The sequence below is a fragment of the Tiliqua scincoides genome, chromosome 3 (genome assembly GCF_035046505.1).
Source record: "Tiliqua scincoides isolate rTilSci1 chromosome 3, rTilSci1.hap2, whole genome shotgun sequence".
Classification (NCBI taxonomy): domain Eukaryota; kingdom Metazoa; phylum Chordata; class Lepidosauria; order Squamata; family Scincidae; genus Tiliqua; species Tiliqua scincoides.
Genome location: NC_089823.1, coordinates 25,309,834 through 25,322,507, shown reverse-complemented (window position 1 = coordinate 25,322,507; position 12,674 = coordinate 25,309,834). Strand labels below are relative to the sequence as shown.

At 41.5% G+C, this 12,674-nt stretch overlaps 1 protein-coding gene across 4 annotated transcripts in view; it reads left to right on the top strand.

Annotated features, from left to right (window-relative positions):
• The window catches only part of LNX2 (ligand of numb-protein X 2), a 95,351-nt gene extending 83,763 nt beyond the window's left edge, over window positions 1–11,588 (top strand). For 3 of the 4 annotated variants that reach the window (XM_066620677.1, XM_066620678.1, XM_066620679.1), the window contains exons 9-10: window positions 2,015–2,173; window positions 6,251–11,588. In XM_066620677.1, coding sequence (XP_066476774.1) covers window positions 2,015–2,173; window positions 6,251–6,386 — 295 coding nt within the window. In that variant the 3' untranslated portion in view covers window positions 6,387–11,588. The remainder of the gene's footprint in view (window positions 1–2,014; window positions 2,174–6,250) is intronic. The other variant, XM_066620680.1, reaches the window with a different exon arrangement.
• The last annotated feature ends 1,086 nt before the right edge of the window (window positions 11,589–12,674 follow it).

Below are 12,674 nucleotides of genomic sequence, written 5' to 3'. Positions count from 1 at the left end.
CAAATATGGAAAAATTGTTCACAATGAGAAGACAGCAGTTGAGTTGGTCCTTGCAGATTCAAGCCAGTTTAAAGACTCTCTCTCAACAGATAGATGTGTGCAAGGAGCAATTGGAAGATGTGAAGAAACAAGTAGAAGATAAACAGAAGGAGAAAGCGGAAAAGATGATGGTGAGGGATGAAATCATCATCAGAAGAATGAATACAGAAATTAGAAGAGTGGAAAATCAACAGGATCTAGAGGGGACGCTGATGGAGATTGAAATAGAGAAGATGGACACAGTAACATGGGTGCACAAAATACAAAATTTGTTGGAACAAGAGAAGAAAACATATCCCAGTTAATTGGAAGAATGGACATACCTTATACAAGAAAGTGTGAGCTTACTGAATTCTGTTATGGAGATAAATTATTAAAGATATTACAGGAGAAAAAATGGAAAGAAAGAAAGAAAAAGAAACCTGAGGGTTAAAGATTTTATCTAGTTAATAACTGGTTTAAATTTATTTAAAAAACAAATACATACGAAATTGATATATGAATTAGAATGAATTAGAAAAAATAGCTAGAAATGTTAGTGTGTGGATGAATTGTTTTATATGTAGTTATTATGTTAAAGAAAAAAAGAGGCAAAGAAGGAAGGCCCATAGCCAGGGAGACAGACCAGGGACAGACTGCATTTGCTCCCAGTGTGGAAGGGATTGTCACTCCCGAATTGGCCTTTTCAGCCACACTAGACACTGTTCCAGAACCACCTTTCAGAGCGTGATACCATAGTCTTTCGAGACTGAAGGTTGCCAACAATGAATTGAAGTAAGTCTATGTTTGATAGAAAATGAAAATTTAGAAAATATAGTACAGGGAATTAGGGTAAATTTAGTATGTATTATATAAATAATTGGATAAACGAATAAGAGGTAGAAGTAGATGAGTAGCAGATTAGGAGATATAGTATGATTAATGAGTAATGGTATATGGTATTTAGCACTCCTAAAAGTGTTATATGTTTGTATGTCTGTGTGTGTTAATTAAAAATAAAAATAAAAAAATGAGAAGGGATGTGCTGATCCCTGGAGAAGGGGAGAAATGCACCCCTTTAAAATTACAGTTTAAAAAACTACTTTTTACTGTTGCAAAGAGACAGTCATACAAGTGATTACAGGTATAACCTAAGTACCCACAGATTTTTCTATCTCAAAGCTGATGAGAAAGGCCCTTTAAATTAAAGGAATACAGTCCTTTAATAATGCCAGAGAGGGCAGCAGGGTGACAATCCATCAATCATTCTCTCTGCAGCCTTCCCCCTAAGCATGTGAAAGAAGGCTAAATGGCAGCGATTATCACCTCCTCCATTCTTTCCCCCTTACTGGGCTCCTGGTGAAGGGAGGGATTGCTGCCTCTAGTGAAACCTAAGCTCCTGGAGAGAGACTGGTCATCTCTGTGTGCATTACAAAGGTCAGCAAGGCTGTTTTTAAATCACCAGAGCAAAGAAACTTTGTTTTTTAAATTGACTTGCTATAGTGCACTTTTGCCATCCACGTGAGTTCTTGGAACAGAACCCTTGCAAATACTGAGACTCAACCTGTACATAGTAGCCTGTTAAAAGTACAGATCTGCCACATTTTCCCAAATGCAGTCACATACCATGGTAGCATCAAGTCTATTAGATTAAAAATAAAATATTGCAATGAATAGGGATCCACCTCAAATTGGCTCACAACCCACCTAGTGGGTATATGCATTCTGCTGTTATGCTACTTGTCATTTTCTTCCTTTTTTCTCAGTTATTCCTCTGCTGACTTATCAAAACTATATTTGATTCTATTCTAATAAGATTCCTTTTTGTTGATTTACTATTCACTATAGTTAGGATTTAATCTTATTTTCAGTATACTTTCCTGGATGCGTTTTTGGACGGGTTTTATTGTAAGCCTATTGAAGTTCCAATTACAGGGAAAGGCAGGCATACATTTTATAAATTAAATGCATGTTCCTCTCTACTCTCTTTCCATAGCTGCCTGCATAGTTGCCATGATGTTGTGCTACGGAGGAGCAATTTAGCAAGCTGGGGCTTTAGCATTGTTGGTGGCTATGAAGAAAATCACACAAATCAGCCTTTCTTCATCAAAACGATTGTTCTGGGAACACCAGCATACTTTGATGGAAGACTCAAGTAAGCTTGGTTACTTTGCCATGTTATATCTTGCCTGAGACAATAACTTTCTGCATCAGTGGAAGTCCTGACTATGTGTCAAGGAAGAGTAACTAATGTGTATATTATTATTATTATTATTATTATTATTATTATTATTATTATTATTATTATTATTATTATTATTATATAATATAATATATTATATATTGTGCAAATTTGTAATAAGTTGATACTAAGTTAATCTGCATATGGTCCAACACCTTTCTCACTCCACAGCCATGGGTGGATGGGTGTGTGTTTGTTTTGTTTTTGTTTTACATAATATATTCATTAAAAGAAAAAAATATACAGCACGTCTACAGAAAACCACTGATGTGAAATTTACCAGATTGGGAAGCAGGTAATAAAGGTCTTGGTGGGGAGAGCAAGAGAGAGTGCTATGACAAGGGGTTAATGTTTTTGGCATATGTAAGACCACCCACTCTCTTACTAGAGACAATGTAGCTTGACCCAAGAGCTTTGGGACTGAGGCTTGAACCTAACTGGGTAATATCTTGGGCTTGTGTTTGCTCACAATCCAGAGCCCTTTTCAGATAGAGAACAGGGATCTGCAATAGTGTACGTTGGGATTGACAGGTAGTATGGAGCCTCTGGATTAACCAAGTCTGGTCTCATTCCAGGAGCCTGGCCCTCCAACCTTTCCCTGGTCTTCCAGGTTTCCTGCTGTTCACATGCACAGCTCCAAATCTTGCTTCAGTTTAACGTTTCATTTTTGGCTTCCTGCCCACCTCACTCCAGCAAGTAATTGTAAGGACCCTGGATGGAATCACATATTCCCAGGTCTTGATTTTGAGTGCTGCCCTAGTTTAGCAATGGTATTCCATATTCTTCTACTGAAGTTCGCAAGAGTTGTGTCCCAAATTATGTGGGTTCAGCTCACATTTGCTGCAATAAATGCATAAAGTGAAAAGGAGAAGCTCCCGTCCCTAAACATGTAGTAAAAATGCTCCAGGAAGCAGTGTCCAATAATCTCTTAGCAAGCTGGGCACTTACAAGTAGTTCCTGCTTGCCCTATCTGTTACCTGTGTCTCTGGTCAACAAGCCTATGGTTCTAGTCTGCAGTTTTCCAGCAGCACACAAAATACCGCTTTCTGCATTTCTCATTTTTGTAAAAAAAAAAAAATGAAATCTGCAAAAAAAAAATCCCATTCTCTAACACCTCTACATATTCTCTAAAACCTCTACATGCATGTGGCTGCAGCTGCTGACACTATACCTCACCTACCTAGTATACTTTTAAAGCAATTATAATTTATTAAAATGTGTCCTTGAAATAAAACCACATAGCATCACTTTCTGCATTTCTAACTTTGGAAAAAATCAAAGTCAGTGAAAAATAAAACCATTTTCATCTGTCTCTGATCATGAGGAATGTAATGCAGGTAGTTAATACCTGTGGTGTACCAGTCAGGTACTGAGTTCCCTGCAAGAGAGCTTAGAAGTGGAGCCCTCATCAAGGACCCCTGCTGAGTTGAGGTTATGAATGCCATCTGTTCTTAGTGATTCCTGGGACATACCTGGGGAAAAAACAGACAGTGCATCTAAATGTGCTATGTGCACATCATTAATTTTATTTATTACATTTGTACCATGCCCTTCCTTCAAAGATCTCAAATACTGAACATGTTTTCCTACTTCTCTTTCCTCACAACAACCCTGTGAGGTGTACATTAAGCTGACAGGCAGTGGCTGATCCAAGCCGCCTCCTAAGCTTTGGTGATGGGGCCATAGTTCAGTGGCAGAGCACATATTATGCATGTAGCCACTACTCTTAGAACATCAGCATTAGGATTACTCCTCAGCAGAATACTGTGCTCCAGTATGGCTTAACTGCTGTCATACTAGCAAGACTGATGCCAGATTAAATGAAACCATGAAGATCATAAGCAACTGTATAAGACACACTCCTGTCTGTTGGCTCCCTGTTTTGAGCTACATCACACCACCAGCCCTACAGAGACAAGAGGCTTTAGTGAAAGAATATAGAAAAATCAGCAACAACCCACTTTTACCAGTACATGCCAATCTTCCTCATCTATCAATCGGTAGGCAGGAAACCTTCTCTGGCACTCGCACAACATCTGCACAATAATTTTAACATCAATGCCCAATGGAAAGCTAAATGGGTTGTTACCAAAAAGGCTGCTTTGTTTAGGGGAATTAGTATATTAGCCTTTTGGAAACCTTTTGGGACCATAGGCTTGATAACAAGATAGCATAGAGCAAAGAAATTCCTTGTTTAGCTTAAGGAGGAGACTGGGAGGAAGGTAACTTTCAGTCAAAGGATTATATTTTTATTGCAAAAACACACAAAGGTAAAATAATACACATGGATAATTGATAAGTATGGATTTCTAGTACTTGTGCATAGTGTACCTAGCTAGTGGTGGCTGCATGTGCTATGTATTTGGGTGCATCCGAAAAGGAATCAGAAACGGATAGGGTGTAGGGAAGTATTTCAGGGGTTCCTTATTCTGCTAAACCCAGTTGCTGACTAAAGATGGAGGAGAAGGGAGGAATAGATAGGGAAGAAGGGAGGGAGTTTAGACACAAGGTATATTTACCTGTCCGGGGGGGGGCAGTTGGATGGGAGAGAGTCCTGTGTATGGCCACTCCGGCAGGAGGGCAGTCAGAGAGAAAGACATGTGCTCTGAGTTCTCTCTTATAAGGATTGTCTTTGACCTGGAAGTTGACCTAAACTGATCAGAAGTATCCCAGAGCTGTGCACATGCTCAGTAACGTGGAGTATGTAAAGAAAAGGTGGAAGGGTCCAGAGATCAGCTATCAGCAGAGCCTGACTCTGGGGGAGGGGGAGTAGCTTACTTCCTGTTGCTATTGGATTTTGGAGTCTGGAGGTGGCTTAATGGCTGTGATTTAGTTAACAATAGGTGGTAGACTTTGCTGCCAAAGTCCTCCTCCTTTAAGGTGTTTGCATATTCAGTGATTGACTTAAACAATAAAGACATTTCCAGTGTCTCTAGAGGAAATGAGTCTTCCCAGACTGACAAACAACATAAGAAATGAGTGAGCTTAAGATTTGACTCCTTTTGTGGCCTGAAAGAGAAGTTTTAGGCCTGCATTTTAGTCCAAAATACATAACTAGATATAAAAACACAACTTGGAAGGGAAAAGGGGATTTTCACGTAACAGGGTAGTCGAACACCCAGAAACGGGTAAATATATAGACGATCCTACACTTAAAATGCCAGGTTTCAACTTACCTCGCCAGCACTGGAAAACTTTGAACAAGATCCGTACCCTACATGGTATTAGTCAGGACTCAATGTTTAAATGGGGGCTAGTATCTACCCCACAGTGTGATTGCAGGTTCTCCCACCAAACCATATACCACACTGTGTCTGGCTGCAATCTCAGGGTGTATACTGGCCCATGGTCTGACTTTTCCAATGAAGGTAACTGTCCTTGAATGGCTAGACGAACTGGACATTGACATTTTATCTAATCTAATTGATATATGTCCAGGTATTATATGCCATACGCTAAATAAATATATATAAATGCATGTGGAAGGTCCCAGATTCAATTGCTAGTATTTCCAAGTAGGACTGGGGGGCGGGGGGGAGAAGAGGAAGGTCCATCTGCAACCCTGGAAGATCAATTCAGATGATACTGAGTTAGATGGCCCAGTGTCTGACACTGATTGGATATTTGAACCTCTCTGGGTTCCGTGCTGTGTTGGCCATCAGCTATATTTTTCACATTTTTAAGATAATGATTTTCATAGCATTTACCTGCATTATTTATTTATAAAGGTTGCAATGCCTGTGGATCCATTCTGGAAAATGGTGTATCACTATAAACAGGCTGTTAAGGCCTCCAGGGGTGGGGCAGTCATTCTGAGCCTTCACTAGACACAGTGCACTTTTCCTAATGTTTTTCATCATCACTGGATGGAGTAATCAAAGGGTTGGGCATTCATGCTCAGAAGGATCATTTGCTGCTAAAGTATGTGGCTTCTGCAGTTGTTTCCTATTACTCAGCCTCACTAACTTCTCTCTGTCTTTCCCTCTGTAGATGTGGTGATATGATAGTTGCGGTCAATGGACTTTCAACTGTGGGCATGAGCCATTCAGCATTGGTTCCTATGCTGAAGGAACAGAGAAACAAAGTAACTTTGACAGTTATCTGCTGGCCAGGAAGTCTTGTATAGACATGCAGAATCCACTTTGTTTCAAGCAGCTTATTTTTTCTAGATGGCTGGTTCAAAATATTCAAGCTGTGTCTTTTTGTTTGTTTGTTTTTGTGGTATTTTCTACTACTGATGCAGCTGGTAATAAGCTGGGCCAAAAACTGCTTCATTCATATCTAGGAGTGGGTTGGAGTCTCTTCTCAACCTCACTAGCTGTACCTGTCCATCATGCAACAGCCATTTCTGCCATGTTTGTGTTTTGACTCCCTCTCCCTCATAAGCTGAACCTCTAACATCCACATGTACACACATCCACATGTAAGATCATAGGGTGTTTAGAGAAGTTGGCTTGCTGTAGTTATTGTGGGGGGGAGGGGCTTGCATGTGACTAGCATGCTAATATGCCAGATTGCAGAGACCAGCTGTGTGGATAGATGAGCTGGTCCAAAAGTACTAGCAGGATCAAAATGGAGGCGAGGAACAGTAACCATCATGTGTAACTCTCAGTGGCAGCTCCTCTCCATCTTATGAATAGGAACTTTCTTGGAGGTTCTTCCTGTTTTGCACCCAGGTTTGCAGCCAGCACTGCTTGGCATGAACGTCTAGGACCACCTCTTATAGCTGCTAAAAATGTGTGCCTAGTACTGTTGTTGAACCAGAGGCTATTCATGCAAGTTGCTTCTATGCGTCTCAAGTCATAGAAGCGTCTCATAGAGCTTGGGCAATTCCTTATGTGGTGGCAATATAGAAGCTGCAGGAGGCTGTTCCATATGGCACCTACTCCACATGATGGCTGTAGAATATGAGAACAATGCATTATGTGGCTTACTTCTGTTTAGGAAACCTCCATGAGCTTGCTAGCCACGACCATAAATAGGAAGCCCTGGCATTGAAACTCTCCATACAGTGGAGTAGGAAACAAATTATCTAAAGCATTTGATCTAGCAGAGTCTGTGTTCAATGGTAGCAACCTGTCCTTTGTGACATCTAATGAGGAATTTCATGTTATTTTCAGACTCTGCAGTAGATTGTAAGAGCACCTCCTTGGCCTTTGGTTGTTATGCAGATAGTTGCCCTAAGACTACAGTTACATGAAAGTAGTTCCATAGTTCAGTTTTATATAAGATGCACACCAATGCACAGCTAGCTCATGAGACCCTCATTGTGTCATAGGTAGTCTGCATCAAGTGTGTACTGATGTGCCTCTTGTATGCGTAATCTGGACTCTGCTATAAACCAGGCTGTGTATACTCTGTGATAAGGAAATCCAAATTCTGTAATCTGAATAAATAATGAAAACTTGTAATTAAATCTGTATTTTGCATAATTTATTCTGCTTGTGCTAGCCATAGAGGAGGCCAGGGAGCCATGCAGCTCAGTTAAACCCGAGCTTCTTTGCACTGGAGATTCTGCTCAGTCCAGTTCCAAGCTTTTATTGAAAATTTTATTAGAAATTTATTGAAATATTTTTTCAAAAGTATTTTTCTGCCATAAGGAATAGACATTTTTTTCCTTTAAAAGTCACGATTCTGAGGCTGTTCAGACTCTTTGTGCCAAATAGCCAATTCCTCTCCTGTAGTGCTGTCACAGATGGTTCAAAACAGATACAGCCATGGCCATAGGTGTACTAGATGCTTTGTAATGAATTGCTTGGTTTCAGATAGGTGTGCCTGCCCGCTGTTGCAATCACTAAACAGGCAGCCACTCTAAATCAAGATCAGTATTTGCACCATTTCCTCCTATGCTGCACCATTGCAGATTTAAGAGATACAGCATGAATTGCAGCCCTCCTTCCTTTGTAGGCCATGCAAATGGTGTTAGTCTAAGTGCCCAATCCTATCCTTCACTCCCAGGGATACAGCTGTGCCAACAAAGCACATGCTGCATACAGCGGGGGAGGGGGGAATTAGGAAGCTTTGAAGGGTAAATTATTTCCCCTTACCCCTCCATAAGCCTCTAGCTCCACAATGAGTCTCCTTGGACCTGTGCCAGCTCTTTTTTTCTGGTGCAAATTAGAGAAGAGAGAGTGGACAGGCTCCGGCGTCACCATTGCTACCAGATCTACCTGCTGCCTCCCTGCCCCAGTTCCTCCCCCTGCTCAATTTCGCTTCCTGTCCCCCCAGTTGCCTTACTTGTCCGATGGGTGCGGCAGGGCCCATTGGTGGAGGTGTGGCACTGTGGTCTCCAATACAGCGCATGCAAAATAACCACCAACAGAGTGCACAGCGTAACTCTTTTCTGCTGTTATAAACCCTTATGCCCAAACCAGCCCAATCCTATGCTGTTAATTTTTTCCAGACAAGTAGCAACCTGGCAAAATACAACACAGCCAACTCTGCATAATTTTAAATGTTCCTTTATACTTTTTGCAAACAGAAATAGAATAATCATCTAAGGACCATTTACTTTTTGACATAAGGAGCTTTAAGGATAGAAATCCAGTTAGTTCTATAAGTTTGTGGCTCTTAATTAAAAATGGACAGGCATTTGTGAACATCCTCATTTTCACTTGCTGTGTTCTTCATAACTTTTCAAGAGTGTCTTGGTAAGAAATTGCTTTCATCCTATACTTTTATTTGCAAGTCATCACTATTCACCATTCAGTAGGACAGAAGCCTGGATTTTTTTAAATAAAGTGCAATAATTGGACTATATATTTAATATATAAAGAACTTTGTACCCTACAATAAAACATGGGAACAATGATTACCTGCAATGCTAGCAACAGTAAAACAAAATGGGGAGGGGGATGGCCTTTGAGTGCTCTGCAGTGTTAGCATTTACTGATATTACTGTTCCAAATGACTGTTTTACTATGTAAGAATTTTGATGAACCTTTTTTCTAAAAACCATTTTTACAGTTTATATTGCAGCTGTCTGTAGCTCTCTTGAGTGGATCGTATGTGAAATGAGAAAAGTAATTTAAGAAATGGGAATTGCTGTTGCTAGGAATGCTGCAGCCAGGAAGTCCAAAGGAAAGACTTCTTTTTTTCCTTCCAAGCTGAGGGAGAAAACTGCACTCCTTCCCCACCCCCCATTCTATCATCTGCTGACAAAAGCCCAGATGCCTTCACATGAAATGCTGAAACAATCTGTCGTGTTCGCAAAATCATTTTCTTTGTTCATCGTCGAGCACTGCGTTGATGACCGTCGGCCTGCTTTCGACCTCAGGTTTTACATTTCAAAACTGAACTGAGAACTTTGCACATGTTTTGGTTGGTCTGTAACTTGGACAGAACAGGCATCCTTTCTGCAAGGCATGTCCCATTTGAAATGTGGGCACTCAAGTAGACGCAAACCTTTAACATGAGTCAAAAGTGTTTTGCCTGTGTGAAAATGCAACCAAGTAACATACGGTCAACATGTTTTATGAATGATCTGTGTATTATAATGCTAGTATTAATGATCAGAGAATGTATTTCATTACCATTACATTTATCCATAGTGAGGCATGAGCTTTTTTCTTTTCTTTTCCCCCTGAAGTAGCAGTTATGTGATGCAGGATATTAAGGCATGTCACTATTTCAAAGTATCTTACTTCAAAATAAAGCTACAGGCCTTTGCCAAAAAAGAAAACCTAACAGGAAAAAAAAGTCCAGAACAAATATAGGTGGTTTTTTCTTCTCTGTATAATACGAAGCTTTTTGCTTTCATACTGTAGCTCCATACAGTACATGACTGTGTTAAGATTATCTGTTTGGCAAGCCAATGTAATCAGACTAGTCTAAAATCTTTGCTTTCAAATCCAGGCCCACCCTGGATGCTCTGATGGGTACACAGGCCAAGCTCAGAACAGCTATTTAGCCCTGCACAAGAAGTTGGCACTAGCATTGTGGAATCTTTTCTTGGAACAACTGACTCCTATGTCATCAGGGCTGGCCAGCCATGAGGTGATTGCATCAGGCAGCAGATTGGTGGGGGGGCGGGTCCACCTCTGTCCATCCACTGGCCGCTGCTGCTTTTTCTTCTCCCACCCCCTCAATTCAAAAAGGAAGATGAGGATGAAGCAAAAAAGGATATGTGCAAGAGAGGCGTCTCCTCTTGTCCACACTTCCTCTCTTGCTCCATCTCTAAGAACATAAGAACAGCCCCACTGGATCAGGCCATAGGCCCATCTAGTCCAGCTTCCTGTATCTCACAGCAGCCCACCAAATGCCCAGGGAGCACACCAGATAACAAGAGACCTCTATCCCAATCCAGGGGAGGATGGAGAATGAAGGAATTGGGGGACAGAGCAAAAGAGAAGTTGTGCTTTTTTCACACTTCTACTTTTACTCCTGACTTCCTCTCTTTCTTTCCCAGTCCTTGGGAGCAAAGGCTGGCACATTACCAGATAAAGGGAGCTGCATTTGGCACACTGCTTCAGGCCCTCAAGAGATCTTGGGCCAGCCCTGCATGTCATACACCTTCCTCCTATTGCTTTTGAAATCCTCCATCAGTTTCCAAAGTAGTCTGTCAAGGTGGCTGGAGCGAAGGGCTAGTTTGCAAGAACCAAAAATGAATCACACAATTAGTTTCATGGTCTGGAATGCATGGGCTCCCCTGTTCACAGAGAAAGGGGGGCTGCCTTTTGTGGAGCCCCCTCTGCTGAAATGATTAGGGAAGTTCTCGTGCGTTGCAGGATCCTGCAGCCTGCAGCACACCACGGGCTTGACAAGGAAGGACATCATGCCTGCAGCTGAGGCTGTCAGTGTGATGCTATAAAATTTGGCATGGTAGCATTGCAAGCTAGTACAGTGGAGCAAATGGGGGTGAAACCCTCTCTTGTGCAGCATACGGTATAGGTTGCAAGAAGAGGTTTCTCCTTAGCCACCCACCCCAAAGCAGTGAACAAGAGTATGTTGCATCTCTTGGCAGACTATGGAAAGCTGAGTAGAACATTCCATTTGAAATAGAGGCACTGCATTGCAGTCTTGGGTAACACCAAAACGTTCTCCTTTTTGCTCTGAATGCATGAGTCAGTAGTTGCAACAAGCTGTGCTGTAGACTTCATGCTGGGGGCCAATGCTTTCGATCACCATCTCTGGTAGTGGCAAGTTGTTCAGAGTGGAAACTTCTTTCCTTGCCCTATTTTTCCCCCCATGTAGATCTTCCTTTCTATGGTATTGTAGTTTATATTATTGAGTTTGTTCTTCTGTGCCTTCTGTCTTAAATTATTTCAAACAATGAACTCAAATGGTGTGGTATTACTGAAGGATAAGAGAAAAAATAAAAAAAATTTGTTTTCCCCTTTGTAGCATTGACTGGTTTTGGCTGTTGTGTTTCCTGAGCAATTTATCTTTCTCTCACTGGGGTGAATCAAGGCATGGAACTTGTAGGCAAGTCTCAATTGTGTTTTAAAGTAATAATGGCTTGTGTAATCTTATACGGTTTCTTGCTATCATTATCTGTCATTTCTACCTGTGTAGCACTTTTTATTGTACAAGTTGCCCCATTCATCCTTGCAAAAAGCCAGAGAGCCTTAAGAGCTGGTTCATACAGTGTTCAGCTTGGCTCCTTTGAGCAGTTAAGAGTTCACACAAATAGATTCCCTGTATGAGCAGAGAAAGTCAGACAAGAACACTAACAGCACCCTACAGCTTCCATGTGCAGATATGCTCCAAAACCAGAAGTCTCTATATCCAGTCTGGTCATGCATCCTCGCCTCTGACATGATGCAGCTCATGTGAACATAAGAACAGCCCCACTGGATCAGGCCATAGGCCCATCTAGTCCAGCTTCCTGTATCTCACAGCGGCCCACCAAATGCCCAGGGAGCACACCAGATAAGAGACCTCATTCTGGTGCCCTCCTTTGCATCTGGCATAGCCCATTTTGAAAATCGGGAGGTTGCACATACACATCATGGCTTGTAACCCGTAATGGATTTTTCCTCCAGAAACTTGTGCAATCCCCTTTTAAAGGCATCTAGGCCAGATGTCATCACCACATCCTGTAGCAAGGAGTTCCACAGATCAACCACACACTGAGTAAATAAATATTTTCTTTTGTTTGTCCTAACCCTCCCAACACTCAATTTTAGTGGATGTCCCCTGGTTCTGGTGTTATGTGACAGTGTAAAGAGCATCTCTCTATCCACTCTGTCCATCCCCTGCATAATTTTGTATGTCTCAATCATGTCCCCCCTCAGGTGCCCAAACGCTGTAGCCTTTCCTCATAAGGAAGGTGCCCCAGCCCAGTAATGATCTTAGTTGCTCTCTTTTGCACCTTTTCCATTATGTCTTTTTTGAGATGCAGCGACCAGAACTGGACACAATACTCCAGGTGGGGCCTTACCATCGATTTGTACAATGGCATTATAATATTAGC